The following is a 27519-nucleotide window of genomic DNA, read 5'->3' as shown; positions in this document are numbered from 1 at the left end:
GGCTCATGTATGTGTTTGTTTCTCTCTCTCTGCTTGCTCCTGCAGCACCCATACCCTTCTGAAGAGCAGAAGAAGCAGCTAGCCCAAGACACGGGCCTCACCATCTTGCAAGTAAACAACTGGTGAGTCAAGATTTCCGCTTGCCCTATCTCCACCACCAGCATCGCTCTGCCTTTTATTTTCAAAAGCCTTCGCCTCCCTCTCCCCATCAGCCAAGACGGCTAATGCTCCTAAAGTGTGAAAACCGTTTATGTACATCCCTCCCCATCGCTCACAGACACATGCAGAGGTTCACACATAGACATACACACAGACAACCTTTGTAACATTATTATATGTAAGCTACCAGGATGTTCCGGTGTTATCTGTAAAGTGTTCCGCGGCTAAGTCAGTGGTCTTTGTGGTTTGATGCACATGTATTCACTGGGATATATTTAAGGGAGACAGGCACTGATCATAAGCTACCCCTACAGCCCCCACACCCACCCCACCCCTTCATCCAAAACCATACCTACCACCGCCACTGGTGCCCCCACAAAAGGCAAAACTGCCTTTCCACCCCCTCCCCATTTTACACCAGCTATATGGTGGATTAAGGTTTTGGTGGCCTGGCCAGCAGGGCCTTTGTAGATGGCTTAGCACATAACTGGGGGTGGTGGATTAAATAAAATGATCACAGAAGCAAAGAAATGATACAGGAATTACTTATCAAAATACTAGCCCAGGTTTTATCTGCAGCTTAATTTTGTTCAGTACATTCTCAGGGTGATGTTCAGATTAATTGAACTGACAGCTTCCTTTCAAAATTCCGGGAAGGTATTTGCACGGATTTCAGGTCTTACACAAACTTAATTATATGGAACCCCATTTTATCATTCTAATTCCATGTAGCGGGGGTTCTATTTACAAATGACAAGTCTGTGCCTTTTATTCACAGCTTTCCTTAATATATTTATCAAAGCGGGTTCATTTACAAAGTGCTCTATCTGTTGGGTACAGGCAGGCTGACATTAACGAAGCTTTTAGGTTTATCAGACTCGCAGCCTGACAAGCCACCCGAGGGTCAATTGATTTTTTGGTTCTGTGATTCATTTTTTTCTCATTTTTCCTGGATCACAATGAGAAACATGCCTGGAGAATTAGCCTGGTTTGTCGGCCTTATCTATCAGCCCCCTCCCTCGTGCTCCCCCCCACTATCTGACATACTCTGTCTCCTTCGTTTCTCTCTCTCTCGCTCGCTCCCTCTCTCTTTCTCTCCCCTTCTTTCTCACCCTTTGCTTTATTCCCTTCTAGCCAGGGGAAGTCAAGCTACTTAAATTGGCCACAGGAACCGGTGTTATCAGACTTTAATGCACCCTACAGTGTGGATAGCATTTCAATTACACTAGTAACCAAAGATTAGCCCCCGCTTGCCTGTTTCATGCCTCGTGCCACCGTTTCGGGACGCCATGCACCTTACCTACAGGAGCAGAAAATTGAGTTGCCTTGCCTGTGTCATGGTGATTAATGCAGAAATACTCTGCTAACCTGGGAGGAGAGAGAAATAGACAGAGACATAGACAGAGATAGATCTGAGACGAGTCCCTGCCTTCTCATTGGCCATGAAATTCAAGCCATCCATTTGGTCTGAAAGCATCTTGCACTGTGTAACATCCTTGAGCATACGCACACAGATGCATAATCACAGATGATCACAGAGCTGTATTAACTTTACACCAGGCCTCTTATAAAATACATACCAGTTACTGAAGAGGCTTGGAGTCCATTAGTGTATCTGTGGTGCATCCCGGCTGATGTCGGGAGGCCTGGGTGACTCTGCCACGTTACTGGCTATGTTACAGTAAGGGAAAGGTGAGAAGAAGGTGCAGAAGTTTTCCACTTTTTACTATCTAGGCTAGGTAGCGAGTTATAGTTAAATGTCTGACCTTTTTGTTTTTCTCTTTGATATTTGGTCCAGTGGCTGCTCAGATCATTCACCCCAGATATGACAGAACTTAGCCATATGAAATTCCTGTTTCAAAAAAAACCCCTCAAATTCCTGGCTGGTCCCTTGCATTGTTCTGTTATTCCCTTTGATGCATGGTTACTGCCATGTTACTGACCAGAGAGAGGGAGAGAGAGAGAGATAGCGACAGACAGGGGGGAAAAGAAGCAAAGGATGATTGGGGGGAATAGGGAGGGGATGGCCGCCGTCTTCGGTTTCCAGAGCTCTCCCTCGGGGAAAGGATGTGCTGAATCAGGGCTTTGTCCGCCGGCACAATCGCAGCCCAGCGAGGGCACAACGGTGCACTGTGTGATAGTCAATAGACAGTGCATCTCACTCTCTCCCCTTTTGCCCCATCAAACCTCCCAGCACCATCCCCTCCAAATGACACCTAGCTTTACATTTACCTGGAGCTCACCTGTGCAGGCAGAAAGCAAAACTCAACTGGTTTAAACCCTTTTGTCTCAGCGCCACACTCTGATACTCCGGCGGAGTCTAACTCGAGAATATATAATTAGAAAACAGCCTCACCTGTTTGTAGCCCACACGCCAACAGCTGTTTGATGTTAATAAGGGCAAAGGAAAGGGTTAAAGTCCACAATCTCATTGCTCTGGTGTTGAGCTTATGAGAGGAAAGACTTGATTATCCTGTTAATAGTTTCCCCTGCGTTCAAAGGTGTGTTTGTATGTGCATTATTACTAATGGGAACTTCAGAGATGTGTATGAGTATACAGTGTGTCAGGACACCATTAGTTGACCATTAGATAGTGTGGGGTTTTGTTTGCCCTGCTTACATTTGAGACAGCAGGCGTCATGCTAAGAGAACGTGGGAGTGGTCTGATATGTAATTGCATTTGTTTAAGATTGCAGGAAAAGGTGAGGGCCATGTCACACATGGCATTCTGGGATAGCGAAGTAGGTGAAATGGCAGACAGGTGTTCATAAGCTAAAGAAGCATTTAGAGTTTACAGTGTCTGGCGGCAAATTTGCCTTCCTCAGCAGCTCCCAGTGTCCTGCTATCATTCTGAACTAAATGGAGCCTGACCGAATCCTTTCATGTCTCAGCATCACACCCAGCACGATGTGCCCTCGCTCTCTGCCATAAACACACACACACACACCGACTGTCCTGCCGTTATTTACCACAGCACCAACGGGTACGCGCGCGCTCACACAGGCGGCATGTAACTACACACACAGGGTTATTACATGGGCCTGAGAGATGATGCCGATGACAGATGACTGAAAGAAATGGCATCTAAAAAAAGGAAGGAAATCGGCCCGTCATTATTCCCTCATCTCGCAGGCAGCCAGTTGGCCATTTCCATGGCTGAGTGAGGGGGGGGGGGGTTGTTGGGTTGCAGTCGGGGGGGGGGGGGGGTGCAGAACAAATCAGAGAGCGAATATGTCATTTGTTGGCATCGATGATAACTGACTGCTGTGCCACTGGACCACTAATAACAATAAAGAGGGCACTAAGCCACACTCTATTTTTACTTGTCTGCCTCCTCTCTACAGCCCAGGGGAGACTACATGCACAGACACACAAACACACACACAGTGAGGAGAGGCTCCAATTAGCGGCAGAAAGGAATACAATGAGTGAGTTATTAAGACACAGAGGCGGATCGCAGCCAACCTTTGCCCCCTGTCGGAGCACAGGTCACATGATAAGGGAAGGATATCCGCCAGACAACGGCGCCAAGCAGCCTGTGCCCACTGAGGAGATGAAATAGGCTCAATCTCTGTGGCAGTTCAGTGTGGAGTGTGGTGCACTGATTGTTTTCTCTTTTTTTTTTTGACCTTGAACAGTCGCCAACAAATAACTGTACATGTACTGTATTAGCAATAATATGTTTAATTACTCTGTTTTAAGAACAGAAGGATGTGCTCTGACTAAGCCAGCAAACTGCGTTTTGTGCGACCAATGTCATTCATATGTCGAGTAACTGAGCAGGCAGGTGCACTGGGGAAATAAGCTAAACAGGACTGAAACAGGATCTTGAAAGAATGCCACAAATAAAATAAAAAATACATTAAATAAATAAGCAAATAAAAAATCAAAAGTCATTACAATTATATGCCTTTTGAACTTTAGCCTATCTATATAGAATCCCGATTATGACCCCCGATTGTGCTCTGCTGTGGCACAGCATGCAGATAAACTGAATTTAGATGGCTCTAAACTGACTGATCTGTAGCTCTCTTCACAGCAGGTTCCCCATTCCCATTCAGATCAACTCATCCTGGATCACCTCTAGATTTTACAGACTTTAAATCACTCGGCGGCGATACAAAGTGGCTGCACTGAAGGTTCATGTGCAAAATGTTAACATTTGTTTGTGGTGTCTGAAAACACGAAAGAGAAAAAGCAAAAGCAAATTTGTTCCTCCACTTAGAAAGCATTTTCCATCCCCCTTTCTCGGGCCAAAGAGACACTTAGGAACACTGCCTTTTACGATTTTATACGATTTTATGATTCTCTGGTTTGGCAGCGACGCCCATTATGAAATGCAAAATAATAACTAATATTTTCCAAATGTAACATAAAGTTATGAAACTGGCCTAGCCGCCTGTTTTTCCACATTCTTTATAAGTATTTACGTCTCATGAATCTCACACAGAGGCTTTTGAGGTCCCCCCAACCCCCACCCCGTACTCTGCTCACTGCCCACTCCCTACTTTTCTATCTCTTCTTTTCTACAACATTGGTGGGCTAGTTGACTGAAGTTGCTGGTTATCTGTCTAACTTTGACCCAGATGGAAATGTCATGCCTTTTTTTGGCTGCAACCAGGGACTCCCAGCAGTGGCCATCTCATGCCCCTGGCTTTCTAAATATACAGCCAGAGTGTGGAGAGGTTGTGGCTGCGTGTGTGTGTGTGTCTCTCTGGTGTATCTGTGTGTGCAAGCATGAGTGTATATGTGTGTCTAACTAAAAAGAGAGACTATCGGGGTGCTGCCAACACAGGCATCATGATCCCTCTCATTTAGGGACCGCTAATTGGCAGTTAATTAGCAGAATTGACTCTGTTGTCGGATCCCAAGTGCCATCCCCCCTACCAACACCCTCTACCCGCTAAGTTCATTTGATCTGGCTGCTTTCTTGATGCTGTAATAATAATCCTGTTTCATCTGTTTTGGAGGAAGAAACACATTTAGAAAAACATATTCTCACTATTGGCAAGATTAGAACAGAACGGGCTCTTTTTTCGTAGCAGGTTTCATTTTCTTTTTCATTTTGTTCAGCGGTTGTTACAGATCCAAATATCTGTTAACTGCACCATCTAGACACATGCTTTACTCACAGTTTAAGTCATGGGAGTCTTAAACAGCTGACACTAATGTGTGCCACCGTGCTCTCACAGTATATGTGAGTACATTAGCCCTGCTGAAATTCTCACTGTGATTAACAGGGCTCACTAACATTTTTATCAGGCACTGGGGGCACGCTGACTCGTAGCATGGTATGGACACCCAACGAGGCTATGAAGCAACCCAGTGCCCACCTCTGTATGAGTTATGGAAAACAGGTGGTACTTTCACAAAAACTGGCAATGTCGGCTGATCGTGCACGAAAACGAATGCCTTCTTTAACTTGTTTTCCCATTGCAAGCTCAAGATTCTCCAAAGCGCAGACGGCATGCAAGAAGAACGAAGCCAGACCAGGCAAGATAGAGCGGCAAAGAGCTAAAAGAGGCATTACAGAGAAAGCATTAGAGAGAGATGGGAGGAGGGAGGTCTTTGTACTTCTCTGCTCCTTTTGGCTCTTTTATTCCTCAACGGCTTGGTTTTTATTGGTGGGTCGTTTAATAACAAGGGCTCTGCTTTTGAAATGAAGTCGAGCTGCGTTTGCGTGGGCAGGCCCCCCTTTTTTTATTTTAAGATGGTAATTTCTGTACTAGGGGTGAGAACTGGGGAGAGATCGAGAGAAAGAGAGAGAGAAAGAGCGAGGAAAAGAATCCACTAGAGAGAGAGAAAGAGGGTGAGAGTGTGGGAGAGGGAGAATTCAAGGAGAAAACAAGGCAGAAAAGTAGGTTAATTTATTTCATTTGTAAGAAGAGAAAGAACTTAAAAAGAAAAAAAGGGTTGATGATAGTGAGAAAGAAAGTGTAGGATGCTGTTTTCATGAACAAGCAGCTTAATGCACACGGGCAGCCACAGTAAGCCTGCTAGAATCTCCCTGCGCCTGAGGCCATCTGTGAGCAGAATAGCAATTTTATTACTTTGTCATTAAACCAATTTCACAGCAGTATTGTTTGTTAATGAGCAGCCGCAAACGAGCGAAGATGTCACGTACTAGAATAGCAGCAAGATTTGTGACCCCAGCACTCCTCTATCTCATTCTCCCAACCTCTACCTCATTCTTATTCTTCTTCTCTTTCTGCCATCATCTTCTTTCTTTGCATCCTTACTGTCATCCTTTCTCTCTCTCACTCTTTCTGCCATCCTCTCATCCTGCTTATCCCTCCCTTTCTCCCTCCTGTTATAGAGATCCCTGGCTCATAAAAGGGGGAAACTGCTGAAAGATAAAATGCAAAGTCTATACAGTCGAGTCTCTGTTTATGAGCTTCCATTTGCCTTTAGAGCTCATTGGGACGAATAGTTTCTCCACAGGCTTTCAGGGTGTGCTGCTGGAAAGCCTGGCATATTGGCCTGTTATTTAGCTCTAAAGCCTGACATGGGTGCCAACATCAAGTGCCAACAGAGGGACTAAGCATTTGAATAGGTGCATAAGTCCCTTGGATTGTATGCTGGATGATGTCATGCAATAATTGTGATTTTTCAAAGTTGCTCAGAGCGCAAGGCTCGATCCCCGATTTTTATTGTGTTGTGCATTTTTTTTTAAAAATCGAACTTACATTTTGGCAGTTATGTTGAATAGTCTGGTTTCACAAAGAAAGTCATGAACTTCAGCTGTTGTGATGCTATATGTGTTTTTATGGGTAGTCGCTCTGTTTATGTTTTTACTTGGGAGGTCATCTGGCGCAGATTCTTGGTCTTTTTGTGGCTTATGACTGAGAGCGAACCAATGACACACAGGGAGAGAGACAGACAGAGGGAGAGAGAGAATTAAACTGAGGCCCCAGAGGATCAGACAACCTGACAGAGTAGATTTGGAATAATTAGTTTTATCTGCTGAGGGAGATAGCCAGCGGAGCTGTGTGTTAGGCACAGGGTGCTGCTATGTGTGCCTTGGTGGTGATGTGAATTAGGAGAATGGATGTTATGTATGTGTTTTTGGTGTGTGTATTCAAAAGCAGGGGTGGGGTGTAGAGGGCTAAAAGGGATAAAGGTGACCAGGTGTAACAGAATGGCCTTGAGGGTATATGTGCGTGTATGTGTGTGTTTGTGTGTGTTGGAGCCAGAGAGGACAGGAGCTCCTTCTTTGGCTGAGCTCTTTAAACTCCCTGAACCTTACCAAGGTATTTTCTCTCTGTCCAGGCACGCTCATTCTCTCACTCTTTCTGTTACTCTCTGTTTTCCTTTACCTCCTCCTTACACAATTTGCAATTCCCTCTGTCCTTGTGTTTGGGTGCACGGTAACACGATGTAAATAGGCATGTTCGTCTGTCTTTGCTTTGTTTCTGTGGTGCCATATTCAAAATAAGCTCCAATTACCACCCACTCCGTCCTTTAAGACGTGATGAAAGTAAATGTGGTCGGGACAGAAAACGGGAGAGAGTTGTAATCACATTGTTAGCAACACTGCAGTGTAATATTCTTACCTGTTGTGCGCTTGTGTATTTTCTGAAGCTGTGATTCATGGCCCTGTGCCCTCTGTGGCTTTGAGGTGTAGGCCAATAAGCCCATCACGGGAGACCCTATAAATCAATATAGTCCTTTGTTGGTTTAAGCCATGCTCTGCCCCAGTTCAGGCCTGTTATGGATGAGATATCAGTAGACCTGGTGCCAAGCAGAAAAGGGAAGGGAGAGCAGGAGGGGGAGAGAGGGAGGGCCTCTTCACAAAAACAATCCAATCTTAATTGGAGTGTGGCCCAAACTCCTGCACATATCAAACCTGCTAATTTGCAATTTGGGAGAAGTGAGAAATAAACAGAGTAGCATGCTGCCACGTTCTCTGCAAGCAAACAGACACACTTTGATGAAGTTATCAGAGGTAGCTTGAGGAATTAGCCAAGATTATCCAACACCATAACATGCATAACAAGATGCAGAGATATAGAGGAAGCGCTGGCAAAAGGAAAGGGAAAGAACAATGAAAGGCATATTACCCTAATCTTGGGTTTCTCTATTCCCACCCTTATGAATATTTATTCCTCCCATTACTGGTGATGATGTTTCAATTGGGACTCTGTGAGCACGTGAGGTGGAATGGGGTGTCAGTCTGGTAGTAGAGGGTGTCAAGCACCCAAGATATGCCTGCTTTATCATCCTTTTGTTATATTGAATAGAATAGAATATTCTTTATTGTCATTGTCACAAGTACAATGAAATTGAAAGATGTCTCCGGTCAGTGCAACATCACGAAAGATAAATACTTAAAAACTATAATAGATATGATATAAAAGATAGAAATACATATAAAATACAGTGTTCTCATACAGTAAATACACCCAAGCAATCCAGGCCTAAGGCCCCATACAGACACTCAACATACGACCTAGTTGATATATCACTCAAACAATCAATCACTCAGTCAATTTGTTAGCGCATCCAACAAAACATGTCTGAAAGCATTCCAACATCAAGGGCACAAATGACAACAGGGGCAATGAAAGTCATCTACTTTTAGTAGCATTGAGACATGATATTGCAATTGAGTAGAAACTGTGTTTGAGTCTGTTAGTCCTTGTGTATGTTGTTCTATACCGTTTATCTGAAGGCAGCAGTTCCAACATGGAGTGTCCAGGGTGTGAGGTGTCCTTTATGATGTTATGGGCTCTTTTGAGGCAGCGGGAACTGTGTAGGTCTTTCAGTTTGAGGAGAGGGCAGCCGATTGTCCTTTGGGCAGCGTTGATTACTCCCTGGAGTGCTTTCCTCTGAGCCACTGTGCAGCTAGCGTACCATATGCCTATGCAGTACGTTAGTATGCTTTCGATGGAGGCTCTGTAGAAAGATACCAGCAGTCTCTGTGTGATGTTGTTCTTCCTAAGCACTCTCAGAAAGTACAGTCTCTGTTGTGTCTTTTTCAGTAGCTCAGAGGTATTCACACTCCAGGATAGGTTTCCCTCTATGCTGACTCCCAAGAAGCGGAAGTCTGCCGCCCTCTCCACATAGTCGTCGCTGATGATTAGTGGTTGGATTTCTGTCTTGTGTCTTCTGTAGTCAATTATGAGTTCTTTGGTCTTTTTCGTGTTTAGGAGAAGGTTGTTATCCTTGCACCATGAAGACAACCGCTCCACCTCATCTCTGTAGGCAGACTCATCTCCCCCAGATATGAGCCCCACCACAGTAGTGTCATCTGCGAACTTTACAATGGTGTTGCTCTGGTGGGCGGGGGTGCAGTCGTGTGTATAAAGCGAGTAGAGCAGTGGACTAAGCACGCAGCCCTGTGGCGACCCAGTGCTTAGATTTAGGGCTGGAGATGTGTAACGTCCCACTCTCACTCTCTGTCTGCGGTCGGTGAGGAAGCTATTGATCCACTTACAGGTGCTGTGAGGAAGCCCTAGGTCTTTTAGCTTGGCGTCCAGTTTGTATGGAAGAATGGTATTAAATGCCGAGCTATAATCCACAAAGAGCATACGCACATAGCTTCCTTGCCTCTCCAGATGTGTTAATGCTACATTGAGTGCTGTTGCTATGGCGTCCTCTGTCGATCGGTTTGCTCTGTAGGCAAACTGGTGTGGGTCAAGGCTGCTGGGTAGGGCTGCTGTGATGTGGTAATGCATTTGTATTGTATGAGATACATTCTTTATAATGTATTTGGATAGTTGAAATCTAAAGAACACGGATGGCTGAGAATTGAGTTTTCTGTATTTTGGGGCTTTTACTAGACGTGTCATATAAAAACATCCCACATGTCAGTTCAGAGGCTTAAGTTTAAGGACCTTTAAGGATCTTCTGCAGTGTAGGCTTAATAGAATGTGGCTTTGTTGTATTTGTTTAAGGCTGTCACATATGAAGGAGGCCAGTCAAAGCTTTTACACAGTTGGTGGTAGAGCTGATCTGAGAGGCAGAGGGCTCGCTTCAGGCCACCAAGCACATCAGAGTCCCTGTGGTCTGCTCCACAGTGTCACTGCTGCTTCTGCCAGCAGTCCCTTCCACAAACAACAGCTATTTATATCACTAGCCTGCTGCTGGACTTTTTAGCCCTAAACTCTGCTTCTGACTGTGCCGGCGCATGTGTGTTTGTGTGCCTGTGAGTTCACTCGTGTATATTTCAAAGCGATTATGTGCAATTGAAACTCAGATTAATTATTCAATAGGGAAGTGAGAGGCAAGCTGACAACATTTAACCGGTGACTCTCTCGCGGTCACTAATATGTGCTAGACGCAAACTCGCTCGCTCAGACAACATCATGGAAACGTGCTCGATGGAAACACTCAGTCACACGCCAGAGACCCAGTGATGAGAAGATGATGACATCCCAGAGGGAGGGAGAATCCCTTCCCAAATATACACACACAGACTGAATCCTGTACTCTGCAGTAGTCTGGTTCTGAAAGACTCTCATGCAGCGGCACCTAAAGCCAGGCATTAGAGAATCTCACTGGTCGATCCACTAGGTTTAGGTGTCACTTTTTAATTGCTCAAACTGCAGTGCATTTTCACTGCCCTAAATTCACGGTTAGTAGCACACCAGCATGAGGAGTAAAAACTTCAAGAGCAGGGGGAGAATATGAATGTATACATATGTTTGGGAACGGGGTGGTAAGATGAGGGCACCTTTTATTTTTAATGCCTTCTAATACATTTTTATATTCAGGAGTGCAAGCTGTCTGCAAATGTGAGAATACATGTACATTATGTGTGTGTGTGTGTGTGTGTGTGTGTGTGTGTGTGTGTGTGTGTGTGTGTGTGTGAGAGAGAGAGAGAGAGAGAGAGAGAGAGAGAGAGAATGTAACTGTTGCTCTTGGCAGGCCCCCTCTCTTCTTCTCTTTGAGCTGAACCCATTACAGTCTTATAAAAGGGGGAGAGGAGAGAGGTTTGATATGAAGCAAAGGAAATAGATTGGCCTTATTTCCTGTCTGGCTGCCACAGAGCAGACACTTGTGTTGCCTAGACGATGCAGGCAATTGACACTCAATTTTGTTTGAAATATCACGCCTCTATCATGTCATTATCAGCTTCTCATGGTAATCCACAAAGCCGCACTGTTTGATATCTGACAATAAGGGGGAGTCACAGAGTCACGGAATCTCTCACTCGATTACCAGGCAGAGAGAGAAAACGGGGTTGAGAATGAAAGGGAGCAGAAAACGAGAGAGCGGGGAGACAAAAGACGGGGTGAAAGAAGAAGAGATGGAAAGATAATTCAGGGGAGAGAAGCGAGAAAAGCCACAGATTTTCTATGTTGGCACTAAGAAGTGGAAGGAAACTGAGATTATACCTGCCCACTTCGCAAAGACATGAAAAGGAGTCCAACAGGTCTGGCATAGTGGAGGGGGAAAAAAAGAGAAGTGAATGTGGGCAATAGGGGTGGCACTCTTCACAACTGTGAAATTGGGGTGATCTTGTAAGCACACCCACTCATCTCAGGAGAGCTGATGGGTAGGCTGGGGTAATGATAGTGCTGCAGTCAGTTTCTCTATTCCCCCTGCCTGGCTCTGTGTGTGTGTGTGTGTGTGTGTGTGTGTGTGTGTGTGTGTGTGTGTGTGTGTGTGTGTGTGTGTGTGTGTGTGTGTGTGTGTGAGAGAGAGAGAGAGAGAGGCAGCCTGCCAGTATGTGTTCTGTGTATCTGTTCTATTTCTTGCTGGTCCTTCGTGAAAGCAGGAAAACCTCACCCATCCAAAAGGTGAGAAGCTGGCTTATGAGGAATGAGCGTTACCTTCCAGCGCTGACGGCCTCTGTCACGCGCTATGTACTGGAGCCTTTGACGAGGGCTAATATTGACCTAAGAATGTTGGTTGTTTTCAGGCGCTCTTCAAACAAGAAAAAATGCAGCTGTTGGTCCCTCGGCTCCTGTGCAGGCAGAAAATACCTTTTGTACACCTGTGCACATTAATAAGGTGTTGTCTTAAGGTGGGTGTGGGAGCAGGGAGGGGGGGTGTCTTGCTAACAAGAGATTTGTGGGATCAACTCCTTTCGTATTACCCCTGTCGAGTGGCAATCGGTTAAAAAAAGGAGGAAGTTAATGAAGGAAATATTATACATGAAGGAAAATGTTAAGAGACTGTGTCGATAGAAAAATGCAGATGAGATGATTTGGTCCTTCTTTCTTACTTCAGAAAACTGGTAGTGCTAGGGCAAGTTAGTAATGCTGGGTTGCTACAATAAGGTCTCTTTCATACAGGTGTGTTGACGCCTGGGGCGGGCTTGGCCTCAGTCCCTTCCATTCACCCTGGCTGATTTGAACAATAACTATCGTATCTTTTAAAAGAGAAGGGAGGGTGAAGCGTCAAGAAGTAGATGCCTAAGAGCTCTGTTGGGGCCAAGAAAAACCCCCGCTGCCGTTGTCAGAGCTTGTTGATGTTGTAGGGAGGAATTTTTTTTTCGTTTTTGCCCCCACCCCCATAACCCCCACATTTTTTTTCCCACTTCTGCGCTGGATTTGGTGTTTTGTGCCGTAGGACAGAGTGTGGTGAGGAGACAGAGGAACAAAGTGCTGCTGTGTGGAGCAGCAGCTGCTGCTTGCCGGATCAAAGGGGCAACAAGCGTGGTCTTCCTGGCCCAACGCTGCTCTGGAGGTGTTTGACGGACAGTCAGCAGCTGGTGCCGTACAGCCCGCCCTGTAGGGGTCAGGCTGCTGGACTGCAAGGCCCAGAGGTGACATACCGTCACTGGACAGGGGGAAGAGGGGAGAAGGTGTTAGATGGGAGGGTAAATAGAGGGAGAGATGTCTATGTTTGTTTCTTTTCTTGTGTGTGTTGCTTTGGTGTTTTAGTTTAGAGCGAGACTTTTGGGATTATTGTTCCATATTTCTATCAGATATTTACCCTTTTGTGATGAGTGAGTCAGTTCCCACTTATTCTTCATAATGCATGGATGACGGCTGCCTGGTTTTAAGGCTAAACAATTACTTTCCTAGCGTTGTGCTCCACACTGCAGTATTCCACCTCTTTGGTGCTGACAGAGAATCAGAGTGAGAAAAGAGAGACAGAGAGCAAGCATGCCGCAGTGCTATTGATTTATTTTAATTAGCTCCTCGTTAAATCTTGTCAGTTTGCAACACAAATATATAATTCTTTGTCTGATTTTCCACTGGAGTCTTAATGACTCGTACTCAGCGGGTTTCAGAGAGAAATGACTTCTGCCGCTAGACTGACAGAGCAATGCAAATGTTAGTCATATAGGACTGAGGGGGGGATGCCACAAATGGGCAATGAGTGGAGTAATAAAAAGGGAAAGAAAAACAGGTCAGTGAAAGTCCATGGAGGAGAGGTGAAACAGTCCCCCTTTCAGAGGCAGACAAAAGAGTGTGTGTGGGGGGGTGAGGTGGCGTGGGAGGTGGGAATATGGAGGCACAGTGGATGTGAGAAAGAGAGCGAGAGAGAGGGGAAGAGATAGACAGAGGTAAAACTATGTAAACACAGTGGCTGCCCTAAACGCGGGCCCTCGCCGACGTTTCTAAAAAAATGATCCTGTCTTGCTCTGCTTCACATCTGCACTAAATCAAACACAGGGGTGAGGTAATGTTCGCCCGGCACATGTCTCTCGACTCCTGTTTTAACTTAAAGAAGCGAAGAAGGTATAGAAAAGGGGGAAACTGTCGCTGATGAGCTTGAGAAAGCTTCCCCATTCCTACCTCCTTGTCACTTATCTCTATCCTAGAGGAGTGAAAAGCTCCTTTGTGATAGTTTATGATAAATCCACAGATACTGTAGGTTCAGTCTGGTGGCAAGCCATGTATAAACTGTTACAGGGGCCTGCCTGGACCATGTGAGCTGATTAAATCACCGTTGTTGACACTACAGTGGATCAGTGTTAGAAGTTCAGTAGCCTTGGACTACCCTGTGTCTGACTGGACCATAATTAGTGTTTGCTTATACTAAACACACTCTCTTCATGGGGTTAATTTGCATGCACTTCCCGGTCAAAGGACATCCAGTTTCCACTCCTGTCTCTCTGCCTTTCTTTTTGGTGGAAGAGCATCAAACTAAAGCCTTCCTCCTTTGATTCTAGTGAGTTGTGACTCAATCGCTGGGGGTTTGGAATCTTTATTTCTGTCTGAAGCGGAAGTATGGAAGCAATGAGCTTTAATAGGAACCAGAGGACAGTCATGTTTGCAAGCAGTGATCATGGATTGAGTTCAGTATGTTCTTGTACAGATTGTGTTGCATCTAATCTTCCTACAAAGCCAGACGAATAGGGGCCCAGGAATCGGAAACTTGCCCCCCTCTCACTTGGTATATGAGCTTCCAAAATGGGCATGTGTAGGTCAGCCATGAAGGCAATAAACTGTCAACGATTTTTGTGACACTGTTTAAATGCTTTGCACACTGTACAGCGCTATGTTTGGAGTAGTCCTGTGCTTATTTTTTAGATAAGGCACATTCCGTTTTCTGCATTTCATTCTCGTGTCTCACTCTGTCTTGTTTTTTCTTTCTTTCTTTCTTTCATCACAAACTCGTCAAACGAGTGACCCCACTCCTGATTGGCTAGGTTTCCTGTGATCTCCACCGCAATTGGCTAACTAAGCATTGAGACTCTCTGTTTCGCCTCTCTCTGTCTCGTCTCCCTCCCTCTCGCTCTCCGTCTCTTGGCTGTGCTCCAGGGTAGGGTGGTTTGGCATGACAATTTCTCAGCGAAGGAATGCTGACAACAGGAGCGAGTTACCAGGTGTGGCTGCAAGTCAGTTAACTAGAAACAAGGCCTTTCTGACAGACTGAGATGAGGAAGTAAGAAAAAAATTTAAGACAACACTGAGTGAGACAGACTGGTTTGCTGTGATTACATCTGCAAACCTCCAGTAACCTTTGATACTATTATGCTTGTGATGCAGTTGGCTTGCTGCATTAAAGGGGAGCGTTGTAAAATTGAAGGACTCTACTTAAAAAATAGTCTCGTGGTATGCTTTAGGATTATGTAAGTTCACTAGTCCATCTATATCTCTTCTTCTGTGCCTGACCAGATCTTAATCTCAGTCCCCCCACACTCACGTAACTACAGGCTATAGCAAAACACAGCATGCTAGCCTGTCTCCATCATTCATATCTGCCCACTATGTTCAACTCCTAACAGCCGTAGTAAGTTTAGCTTCTTATATCATTAGGAAGATGGATACCAGGTCTTCCTGTGGAGATGCATTATTGTATCTGCACACAAGCTTGTGCTTTTCAAGTGCGTCTTTCACGCCATCTCAGTGAATAAAAGTGCTTCTGTGAGCCAGCTGGCAGTAGTATGTGAAGAATGTGCTGACATGCATTATACACACATATTGACTGACATGTGCATACATATTAACATGCAAGCTCTAAAGTGTACTTAGCACTGTGAGTGCAGTTTTTGAAACGCAGCTTGAAAATGTGTTTAGGGCCTATTGGCTGGACAAAACCAGTTGCTAATATTAAACAGCAGTGGGCCGCAGCCCCCAACAGCCCACTTTTTCCTGGGGTATTGTACACATTCTGAGCTGTATCCCAATGAATGACCTCCACACGACCCCCTAACCTTGCCTTTAATTATTTGTTTGAAGACAGCACGGAGTTCCCATGCTGAGAGGTACTCTGTGTGCATGTGTGCGTGTGTGCGTGTCGGTGTTTCTGTGCTCTAACACTGAGCAGAGGCAGGCCATAATAAGCTAGACCACCAGATGTAGATAATAAAACATGGGCTTTGGGTTGGAGGTTTTTTAGCTAGTGTCCCCTGTGAGCCTCCTGTGTTCTGGTTAGCCTATGGACACACTGGCGGTGGTTGTGGTTATGTCCATGGTGTTGATGTGTAGATTTACAGCACACACACACACACACACACATACACATTTTAGCAAGTGGCTTAGGAATTCTAAATCCCTGTGGTCAACCTCTGTATCTCTCTCAGGACTTTGGGTCCTCTGATCCATCCATCTGACTGTCCATCTGAGTTGACTGGCCCTCATCTCTGGAGGATTCCTGGTTGTGTTGTTCTAAGCACACTCCATTAGCAGCTCACGGGTGGAGGGAAAACAGTGTTATCTGGCCCAGCTCTGATAATCTCAATTGACTTTACTCAGACCGATAAAAGGTGCTCTAAGGCCACAAGAGGCACCCCCACTCCCCACCCCCCAACTCTTTTCGGTGCACATCGTCGCCTGCTGGTTACTGTGGCAACTTGTTTAGTGTGCAAAAATAGTCTTTGTGAATCTTTATCGTGACAGTTAGCCAACAGGGAACACTGACAAGAAGCAGGTCCATTTGGGAAAATATCTGAAAATCCACATTTTTCCATACCCCAAGAGCTGTTTGGGTACTAAAAATTAGTAAACACTGGCAGCTAAATGCTTCCCGGCATGCTTACATTTATATATTGTCTGTAAGAAGATGGAAAAACACAAATATAAACAACTATTTTTCCATCTGAAAATGACACTTTGATCCTACTGAGTACTCTCCAGTGCACAGAGTATTTCCTCTGCAGTCACTAGAAACCGTATGGTTGAATTTAGCACCTGGGAAGAACATTCTTAATATTATGTGTTTATGGCTGTGACCCAGAATACGTTAGGTAAGAATGCACATGGTTGTGATTTTGAGCCTGTTGGTGCATCCACAAAGGGAGAAAGCAGGACATATATTTTGGCAAGCCTTACACTCTGTACTTAAAGAGGGGAGTGTGATACGAGGAATGTCTTACTGTTTTCTTGCTCAGCTGGTTTCGATGCTGGAACCGTCTTTCTCCCTGAAGCACCTCGGGCATTTCTTGGAGCATAGCTATCGCGCAATGTTTTGTCCCCTTTGTTCAAAAATACTTCAGAGTTAATAAAAGTTCATTTTTATTCCTCCCTTAAATTGCAAATCATGCGTTACAATAGTATAATTTCCAATACAGCTCTCTCCTTCACTCCATTCCACTCCACCTCTCATCTTCCTCTTTCATTCTCCCTTATTCTCATGTGGGTTTGTTTCATCTTTTTTCTCTCAGGGGCCTGCAGTACCCCATGCGTACCTGCACTCTGGATGCCCCCTGGCAAATGAGCACCACGTCTTTCTTTTCCCAACTGTGCATTTTGTACATTTAACCATGTCACTTTGAGCCGGGCAGATTACAGGCGTTTAAGTTCATTGGAGAAGGTAAGGGCAGGTATCAGGGCTTCATGGGGGATTAGGAACCCAAATTGGTTCCAGCTCTCCCTTCCTTCTAATGACCAGTTCTTTAGCCATATTGATGGTGCCTTGGCCCGTATGTTAGGAGAGGGCAGTAAAGACTTTTTTTTTTTCTTCCCTCCACTGTGTTTTTTGGAACTAGCAAAAGACTCCATGCTGGACAGCTCCAACGTGATTTGAAACCCCACTTTAATATCAACCACATGGGGGTACCCCTAGAGCTAGGTCCATGCTATGTTTTCAGGTTTATTAAAGTGAATGAGAGAAAGTCAGAATGAAAAGAGGTGGCAACAGAGGTAAAAAGAAAGATATAAAGGTGGAGAACTTCCTTGGCCTTAGTGGGCAGATTGTGTTTGACACAACCCAAGGCATCCCATTCCAAGTTAAAAAGGTTGCCCCTGGCTGGCAGTCACCTCCAGATGACCTCCGGCTCTACACTGGAAAAGCCACAGGAGCAAGACTGGCTGGGGAGGCTTTGTGGAGGTGCACTTACTCGCTGCTGTGGTGGTGATAAAACTTCAGACAGCCTAATTGATGGGCTCACTGACATAACAATACCTTGTGAAAGCACGGCGTAGCCCATGCCTGGTCCTCATTTCTGGACAGCTGGAAGGGGAGCAGAACCCCCTACAATGCAGCCAGAGTTGGGGGTCCCACAGAGGGGGAGGGAAGAGATGGGGGTGCAATGAAAGGAACCATTTATGTCCTGCATTTTGAACTTAAAGTTCATTTTGAAATTCAAGTATCCCCACAAAAAATAACATTTTGGTGCAATAACTGTAGAAGATGCAGTACATTACATAGAGTTGGTGAGCGTTGGGTAGAACTATAGCAGTAGTGACAGAAAAAAGAAAGCGAGACGGAGAGAGGAATGGATGTGCCATGTTGAGGGTTCTTCTGTGCCCAAGTTGCACTTAATACTTGAGGAATGTCTCCCTGGTGCCCATAGCAACCAAACGTAATCAAAAGCTTTATTAAAAGAGGGGGGAATAGATCATAAGGAACATTAAAAGTATCCCTCACTGGGTTCCCAAGTCAGCAGACAATTGCCCTTTTGTTTGTTGCTGTTGTGTCGTGAGCGCCTCTCTCAAGGACTCGGTGGCTAATGTTGCCATTAAGTCATGCAAAACTGTTTTTTCTTTGTGGAGGCTCGTGATGAATCTTTCTGTGTGTGAATGCAGCGTGATTTAACGTTTGCTTTTCTCTTCTCTGTGTTTATTTTTTCCTCTGCCAGGTTTATCAATGCCAGGAGAAGAATAGTACAACCCATGATCGATCAGTCAAATCGAGCAGGTAAAAAAAAAAGGAAAAGACAAACAAAAATTTCAAAATGAAAAAACCCAAACAGACAATCCAGCTAATCTACAGTAGAGTACGGCTTCTTTTCCCTGCATGAAGACACCCTTTCCAAATCCTTTACTGGCAAGCACATTATGCCTGGAGCCCAGATTTTTAGAGGGGTACCCTACACCTACTCCCTCCTCTTCCTCTTCCATCGTTCATTCCCTTTTCCATTTTCTCAATGAGATGTGTTCAGCAGTGGTGCAGGCTGTTTGCTGATTGACTCTAATTGGAGATTTCCCAGTCTAAGTGGCAAGAGAGGTATATTAGCAGTCTCTCTGTGAATTACTAATTGGACACAAGAGGAGTGCCAAAAACGCTAGCAGCAATTTATGAGTTATCTCCCTTCTTTTTTAGGCTATTTTGTTTTTCTTCCTTTTTTTCAGTTAGGTAGGGGGCTTTCCCCTGAAATTTTCTGCTGCATTTTTATTTCCTTCCCTCAAGAATCACTCTTCTTAATTTTGATCTTAAGTAGTCATTCACTGCATTGCAAATATCAAAACCTCTCTGATTTTTTTTAATGGATTCCACCATTATGTCTTGATTTATCCCCCATGCACGAGAGATTTACATTGGTTTAAAAAAAGATGGAACACTTTATATTGGTAAATCATAACACACTGATTTTCCATGTCTAATGTGTTCAGATTTCCAAAAGCACAACCTAGTAGTAGCAAGTATGCCACTATGTGATCCTGCTGAATGTTTCAGTCACCCTAAGCTTCATTGACTTTGGCATTACCAAAAAAGAAAAAAAGAAAGAAGAAGAAAAAAACAGTAATTCTCGTTTTATGAAGATCCCTACACTCAGGGATGGAGATTGTTCAAACCGACACGAGCCATGATTAAAATGAGATGCACTTACAAATGTGGGCGCCTCTTTCTATACTTATTGCTCTTTTGTGTGGAGTATTTGACAGCCTGCATCCAGTGTGTGCCAATCAGCAATCTCTACTAACACAGCATGACTAACATCTCCCTCTAATCTTTGAGAATTACAGATTATCCAAGATAATTCTGTTATAGTCCCAGAATGCAATGGTTTCTGCAGTCTCCAAAATGCATTAGTTCAATAAGCCTAATAATAAACAAAATAAGATCCAGCTGAGCAAAGATTGCTGCTCTGTCTTCTTTATTATTATAACAGCTAATCAGGTAATTCATCCATAATACATATTAAACGATCTGGCAGTTTTGGGATTATCTAAATTTGTATGTTATGTTCTTCTTAAGAAAAGAAACATATACATGTGCTATGGATTTAACAAAATATTTGAAGGCTGAGTCTGGATGAATTGCCTGCCATGGCATAAATTCTTCCCATCCTGTCAAACTGCATGCTTTCTTCTCTCGGTTAGAGAACAATGTGTCTCCCTTGAGCGTGGTTTTGAATGACACTGGCTGTGTGTACGCACAAGTGTTTGTGTGTGCGTGTGTGCTTGCATGCATAAGGACCCACTGTATGCATGTTTGCATGCCACGCGTCAGTCAGTGCTGTCCACAAACATGAGCACAATGTCTTACAGTATGTTTGGGCTGGAGCTGGGACAATTGCTGATTGTCTGGTGTGTTTTCTCTTCTTCTTCCCCCCTTCCTTTTTCATGTCCACATTTTGACTACAATCAGGTTTTCTTCTTGATCCTTCAGTGAGCCAAGGAGCAGCGTACAGTCCGGAGGGCCAGCCAATGGGTAGCTTCGTGCTGGACGGTCAGCAACACATGGGGATCCGACCAGCTGGTAAGTCCATCCGCCTCCTTTCCTTCGTCCGTCTTCCCTCCACCATGCCTGCTTTACCACACAAGAGTTACCAAAGAGCTGAATGACACTGACCCCACTGTCTGCAGCATGAAATGTAGTAACCTCAGCATGGAGAAGGTCTCCCAAGTCAGTCGCATAAACCTAACACTAGTGTGCACCTCAACCACGATAACGCTTGTCTTTAAAAGTCCCCCCCGCCTGCCTTGCTTGTGCTTTTTCTAATCTCATAATCACAACAAATGGGTTTAAGGGAACCAGCAAGAAATGTAAACTCTTAAACCACTTCTTCACATCTTCCTCTTCCCTCATTTTCCATCTAAAGCTAACCAACCTCATCCCTTCTACTAGTTGGTCGTCTCTGACCTCGCTGTGACTCAAACTCCTGCTGATGCTTTTTCTGGCATTTATTTCTTCTTTCTAGGGCCTATGAGTGGAATGGGGATGAATATGGGCATGGATGGGCAATGGCACTACATGTAACCTCCATCTTGTAACTCAAAAAGCAAAGAAAAGGGGGAAGTAAGTACTGGGTTCTTTTCCTTGTTTTTTTCACACGTTGGGGCTGCTGGGTTTTATTTTTATGCTATTTTTTTCCCAATTCCCTTTCACTTGACCAGCACAATGTCCTCTCACACTGGGCAGAATTTTACAGCAAGCTTGGGCCCCCTTCCTTCCCAGCAACAACTTAGGTAGCCAGAAAGATGCTTTAAATGTAGAGGATAAATTGAAGACTTGAGAAAAAGGGGTAATCATCCTGGGACAGAGAGGACCCGACTTGTGGCGCCAGACAACATGAACAACAACAGAAAAAGGGGGGGGAAGAAACAACCTGGCATGGCATGCACAAATTTATTTATCACAACAGCGCCATCGCTCTCCCCATCTTGGACAGCCAATGCAAATGTTGGACATTTAGGGAAAAAATAACATCTCCTGGGGAAGGGCCTGACAGGGAGAAATTAAGCAGGCTCCAGTGAAGCGATAAAGAAGGAGAAGTGAAACTGTCCTCCGAGTGACATAAATCTGTCTGGGGAAGGATTGATGCCCAAATTATCTTATATGCAAAGACGGGAACACCGCAGTACATTACGGCCCCTGAGCAAGATATACGGGCCGCGGGTGACATGGCCGATTCTTCACTGGGGGTTTGGTTTGAGCTGTGTAAAGGGAGGAATGAGTGTGTGGGGGGGCTGTGTGTTTTGATTATTTTTTACTGGAGGGAGACGATTTGGGGAGCGGGAGGAGGCAGTGAGTGGCCTGACCTGAGACTCGCAGACAAGAGCAGGGAGACACTGAGATAAATTTATAAGGTAGAAGACACAGGCATGCACACTTTGTCCAAAAGGAGGGGGTCTTTTTCACACATACAGATACGGCCTCTCCGAGACACTGTTTTCCTGTCTCTGTCTCTCTTTCACACACATACACACACAATCCCTCTATAGCTAAATGGCGGCAGTCTGATTAAGCTGGCCATTCTGCCACAGTGCTGACATTTGAAAAATCAAGACATATAACATCCCAAAGGCGGCGGGGCAGATGAAATTTTATTTAACACCTAAACTCCCTTGCCCAATGAGGCACAATATAATAACACTTACCTTGATTAAAAGAACCCTTTATATGTAAATGGAGACTGGATTTTCCAAAGGGTCACAGCGGTAATTCTGCCGACAGAGATCATTTCACCCCTCCAGTCCTTGCATTCTCTCTCTCTTCCTCTGCTTCTCGCTGCCTCTCGCACGTTTTATCTCATCCCCTCCTGTCTTTGCTAATGGCAGGAGGGAAAAAAAGAGAGAGAGAGAAGGGAAAATCAGGAAGCAATGTTCCCTAAAACAGCCACACAGAGACAACATTTGCTCAGGTTGGCTAATTCTTAATATAGGGCTATATAATTTTGAGACTATTTAATTACGTAACATACTTTATGCTTCATGACCAATTACATTAATAGCTTAATACAGAGCAATATTATCCTCTCTTGATTTGATTACACAGTCACACAATATGGTATATTTGGTACTTAATTATGGCCAGCCATTGAGCAGGACTACTGTGCCATAACAGAAGTGCGCAGCCAGCTAGGGAGGCAGGCATGCAGAGATGGCAAGGGAGAGAGGCCCAGTCTGTCCTCAGTCATTGTCTTCAGATTTTACCACTCTTGTTAATAAAAGAAGGGGTGGGGGGGTCTAGGATCTACTTAACGGAATGACTGGAGCTTACAAGACTAGAGATTACCAGCTTACAGTGTCAAAAACATCTGCTGGGCCTTTTAACAGGAGCTGTCCTGGATTATATGGAGGTGAGGGCATCCATCATACCCTACTAACACCCTGAATGATTTATTTATTTTATGACCTGAGTAGTGAGGTTTTAAGAGACCTGTTCTGACAAACACTTGCATTTCAAATGAACTGACATGGAAAGGGAGCATTAGAGAATGGCATAGCTTTCAACCAGCGGACTGGCCATTAATCTTGGCCTTTGCTGTCCCTCTCTCCTTTCTGTCCTCCTCCTCTTCCCCTCACCGGGGTCCTCCAGTGTAATTTCTTAATTGCAGTGTTCTAAGGTGGAGGAATGCAGAGAGTGAGCATGCCTAGTGACCTTGCAGCGACCTCTCCCCTCCTATTACAGCTTCTAATCCCCCAGGGGTTCACATTACAAAGCAGGCCAGCCCAGACCCAATCCCAGACCCAGGCCCCCTGGCTCCAGCGGGACCTCCTGCTCACTCGTTTCTCCCCAAGGTCCAGGCCTCTGGACCAGCCTTGTTCCCATACTCCAGTCCCAGGCACCAGGAACAACACCCCCACATTTGACTTTTTTTTTCTTGCTGATTACAACAAACAGCAATGCGAAAAGCCAAACAGTGGCACTGCTGAGCCAGCCCCGTGTCCTGGGTCGTGTCACAGTATGAGAGATGCAGCATGCTGAGGTCTCTACACATATGAAGTGGAGTCCACCTTAAGAGATATCAGCATAAGCCACCGCCTTTCCGTTTGCTCTCTCTTTCCCCTTTTTTTTGTCTTTGTTACACTGCCTTGCCGCTGTTTGATGAACAACTGGTACTTTTTTTTTTTTTGCTTGAAATGCTCTTATTCAGAGGCGGAAACAAGCCTTTAATGTTCTCTATATTGGTGATGCAACTAACCGAGACCTAAATTATTTAACGATGTCTTTAAGAGATTCTAAATCAAATATGTGCACAAAGGCACATCCCCACGAGAGAATGCCTGTTCAGTTAGTCACTAAATTCAGCTGGGGAATTGACTCTTCCACTTGTAAAAGTATTAGCACTTCTCCACATCAATACGCCTGCTTGGTTTTCCTCACATCCTCCAGGACTACAGTGTCTGTGGATGACTGAGGATCATTTTCCGACCTGAGACCTGACCACAACGCTATTGGGCATTGTAAACCACTCACCATCGCCTAAAATAGTCTGCTGCAATAATGTCTCTCTTTACTTGTAGGAGCTAAAAGCGCTGCAGTCACAGGCGCAGTGTCATAAAATCTGTTAAGCTCTTTGTTGGAGACGTTGAGTTTAAATTGAATTAAGGTCTGTTAATGGAGAGGGAGCGTGTCAAAGCTGCGGCGAGAAAACAGTTTTAGTGACTGTGTAAATACGTTCTCGTCTTTCTGCCTTTCTTCTCAGGTCTGTCAGGCATGCCAGGGGAGTACGTACCTCAGAGTGGTCCTATGGGCATGAGCATGACCCCACCCACTTACACCAACCATCATCAGCTGACCTCTCACCCTTCCCAGCTCCGACACGGGCCCCCTTTCCATGCATACCTACCCGATCATCCCCGCGTCCACCACACTCATCACGCCATGCTGATGCACGGAGGACCCTCGTCGCACCCAGGAATGACCATGTCTGCACAGAGACCCCCTTTGCTTTCTCCCGTTGACCCCAGTACTGGAGGACAAGGCCTGGACATCCATGCCCAATAGCATAAGGGAACTTTGCTACGACATCACGACAACAGCAGCTACTACAAGAAACCAATAAGAATAAAAAACAAACAAACAGCAACCAACAATAAATCCTATTTTGAGACTATTTTTAAGAATAAGAAGCAAACCCTTTTGACCAGAATTTGACACGAACGAAACAGAATTCCAGATGAGCTGTGATAATTCTTTTCTTTTTTTTTCTAACTTGTCAATTTTGTTACTTTCATCCAAACGGAGGACCAAGCTGACAAGAACACTTTGTAAAGTCTTGGGCTTTTGGTAAAGATCAACAGAGGATGTTTTGACATACGCGTGCAAAGAACGGACAGACGCACCCGCTCGAAAAAAAGCAAAACACACACACTTTTCTCACACTCACGCACCGTCATAAACACGTTCAGTACACATTCATGTGATGCTCTCAAACGCTTCTATAAGATCACTCTGGAAGATTTAAAAAAGAGAAGAAAAAAAAAAAAAGAAACAACAGAAAGACTCCAAGAGTTATAACTACTGTAGTATAAAAGTATAGATAAATAAGTTAAAACTTGTGCATTTTTTTTGTTGATCACATGGTTTCTGTTTCCTGAGCTAGTTTTAGAATTAAAGGTTAACCTTTTCTCTCTCACACTGTGTGTGCTCCTTCCTGGAGGAGAAACTGTCTCGCAGCACAGCACTATTAAAGAAAAAAAAATAAGAAGATGGAACATCTCAAAAAGGCTTCAAACCACAGAGGGCAATCAGGTCCTGTCCCCCATAAGAACAGGGCATGATGGGAAAAGGCTGCTAAATGACACCGGATCTCTCCAGAAGATTCAGTTTGAACATTTGTCATGCCCCTCTCTCTCTTTTTCTTGTTTTTGGTTCATGAATGAATGTTGCCCTGTAGGTTTTAAAGAAAAAAAAGAGTTCGTTGTTTGAATTGCCCAAGCACTGGATTGTGTTGGTTTTATACATTTTTATTTTAATATTATTTTATTTTTTTTGTACCCTGGACTCTCATTGATGAAGAGCATTTTGAAGGAAGCTTAATAGTGGAAAAGCAACATCCTGCAGCGCTTCTTTATCTGTGGATCAACATTCTTGCCATAAGGACAATGCTGACACAAATGTTGATTCTGTGGCACTGGAGAAGCATTTGATGGTTGATGCACCAAAAAACCTGAAACACACACACACACACACACACACACACACACGCATACACACACACAAAAAAAAAGAAAAGAAAAGAAAAAAAACTTAAATTATGAACTCAATGCTTTTGGGAGAAAAAAGCTGAGAGAATATTGTAACAAACTTCGTACAGAGTTCAGTCTATTAATTGTTTCATGTTAGATATTCTATGTGTTTACCTCAATTGAAAAAGAATGTTTTTGCTAGTTTCAGATCTGCTGTGGCATTGATATTGTATGTCCATGAATTCCTTCCTTTTTCAGCACGTGTTCCTCACTAGATGATAAGATGCCGTCTCCCTTAAGCTTTGTCAAAAATACATTAAATACTTGTATGAGGACTGTGACGTAATGTTTAAAAGGTGTTCAGTCACAAATGCTGTAATAAATATTTCATTTTTGATTTTTGTTAGCTTTTTGTGTGATTAACTGTGTTGCATACAAGTCTTAATTCACGTACCCATTTTAACAGAACACAATTAATTGGTTTATTATTATTATAACTCAGAAACCCTTTTTTGTATATATATTGTTGCCTGTTGAATTTATTTTTGCAAATGGTCATAAAAATACACCATTTCAAACTTTCTTCCAGCACTCTGTTTGCAATAGCTTGTTTTAACCAGACTGCCCGTTTGAGTGCCCTCTTAAACTGACAATAACAAATTGTGGTTGAAATACATCTTCCCATGGACATTTATTTAGGCACACAAATATGCCCTCCGCGTAATAAATTACTGACAAATGCAAATAAAGTGTGCAAATTGCAGAGCAAATTCAACACCAGCCCATCTCAGACTTAGAAGGCTATTAGCAGTTAAGTGGAGGTGCATTTAAAAGAAAGAAAGAAAAAAGGCTGACAGTGGCCTGGACTTATTGATAAGCATAAACAAAACGTTTTAAAGGGCATGTATTTTTATTTTATGTATTTATTTATTTTTCTAAAGATATCCAACATGAGGAAAGTGACTATGAACTGAGTGGAAGTGAATTAGTTTAAATATTTAAAAAAAAAAACAGTAAAAATAGAAATAATAAAAAAGCCAGGGTTTTCCCTGTACCCTCCAAAAAAAAAAAAAAAAAAAGTCCACATAGATTCACCTTTTAAAGTCTTCCTACTTATTCTAACAACAGAGCAATGATTTGTTCCCACAATAATTGCCTCTTCGGTCAGAACCATGGCGGCCCTCTGTATGTGCTTTGTGCTAATTTCTGCCGTTTTGCAGCGCCGCCTGTCGGTCCAATCGGGCAATGTCGTCCAGGAGTACAGAGATGGGCTTTGAGGGCTATCTCTTCTCTCTTGTCTCTATCCCTGCGCCGGTGTTCGCCCGCGGCCACCCAAGTCATAGCCTTAAACCAGAAATGACAACATAACTTTGGCTGAAACATTTTCTGTCCTTTACTTTCTTGCACTGGATTCAGGGCTATAAGTATGTTTCAACTCCTACATTTGTTTTCTCTTAATTATCATTGCAAACTATTTTTTAATCTTGTTATTATGTGTGAAGCAACAAATATAGTGTATGGAAAATTATAGGTATTATTATTATTATTATTATTGAATTTTACTGTTTATTTTGCACACTAACCAAACTGGCTTAGGATTCTCTTTTTTCTTTTTAAATTTTTAATTCTTTATTTCTTCTTGTGTTGTCGTTGTTATAGAGATTTTTCTTTTTTCTTTTTTTTAAGATTTTCGATTTATTTTTTGTGGGTTTAAATATTAACCGAGCCTTTTTTGCGTTTTATTTTTATTCAGATATTATAATTTATCGTAAAAAAAAAAGATGGGTCTTTTTTTTATACATTATTGTTTAAATTTGTTTGTTTGTGACGCATTTGCAGGCCTAAACAGGTTTTTAACTGTTGACTTTAGTTTTTTATTATGTATTTTCTCCGGTTTTGCACATCGCATATTTCCACTCTCTGCGTGGAAAGT

General features: G+C 43.8%; 1 protein-coding gene across 5 annotated transcripts in view; it reads left to right on the top strand.

The window, feature by feature from the left end:
• Window positions 1-25992, top strand: part of meis2a (Meis homeobox 2a) — a 79981-nt gene extending 53989 nt beyond the window's left edge. For 2 of the 5 annotated variants that reach the window (XM_026152674.1, XM_026152673.1), the window contains exons 10-13: window positions 46-122; window positions 18584-18642; window positions 20317-20427; window positions 24101-25992. In XM_026152674.1, coding sequence (XP_026008459.1) covers window positions 46-122; window positions 18584-18642; window positions 20317-20427; window positions 24101-24402 — 549 coding nt within the window. In that variant the 3' untranslated portion in view covers window positions 24403-25992. Of the gene's footprint in view, window positions 1-45; window positions 123-18583; window positions 18643-20316; window positions 20428-20869; window positions 20968-24100 lie in introns of all 5 variants that reach the window. The other 3 variants (XM_026152676.1, XM_026152677.1, XM_026152675.1) reach the window with 3 other exon arrangements.
• Window positions 25993-27519: the final 1527 nt, after the last annotated feature.

The sequence above is a fragment of the Astatotilapia calliptera genome, chromosome 19, assembly GCF_900246225.1.
Source record: "Astatotilapia calliptera chromosome 19, fAstCal1.2, whole genome shotgun sequence".
NCBI classification, from domain to species: Eukaryota; Metazoa; Chordata; class Actinopteri; order Cichliformes; family Cichlidae; genus Astatotilapia; species Astatotilapia calliptera.
The sequence above is the reverse complement of the archived record's forward strand: the minus strand, read 5'-3'. Positions and strand labels throughout refer to the sequence as shown.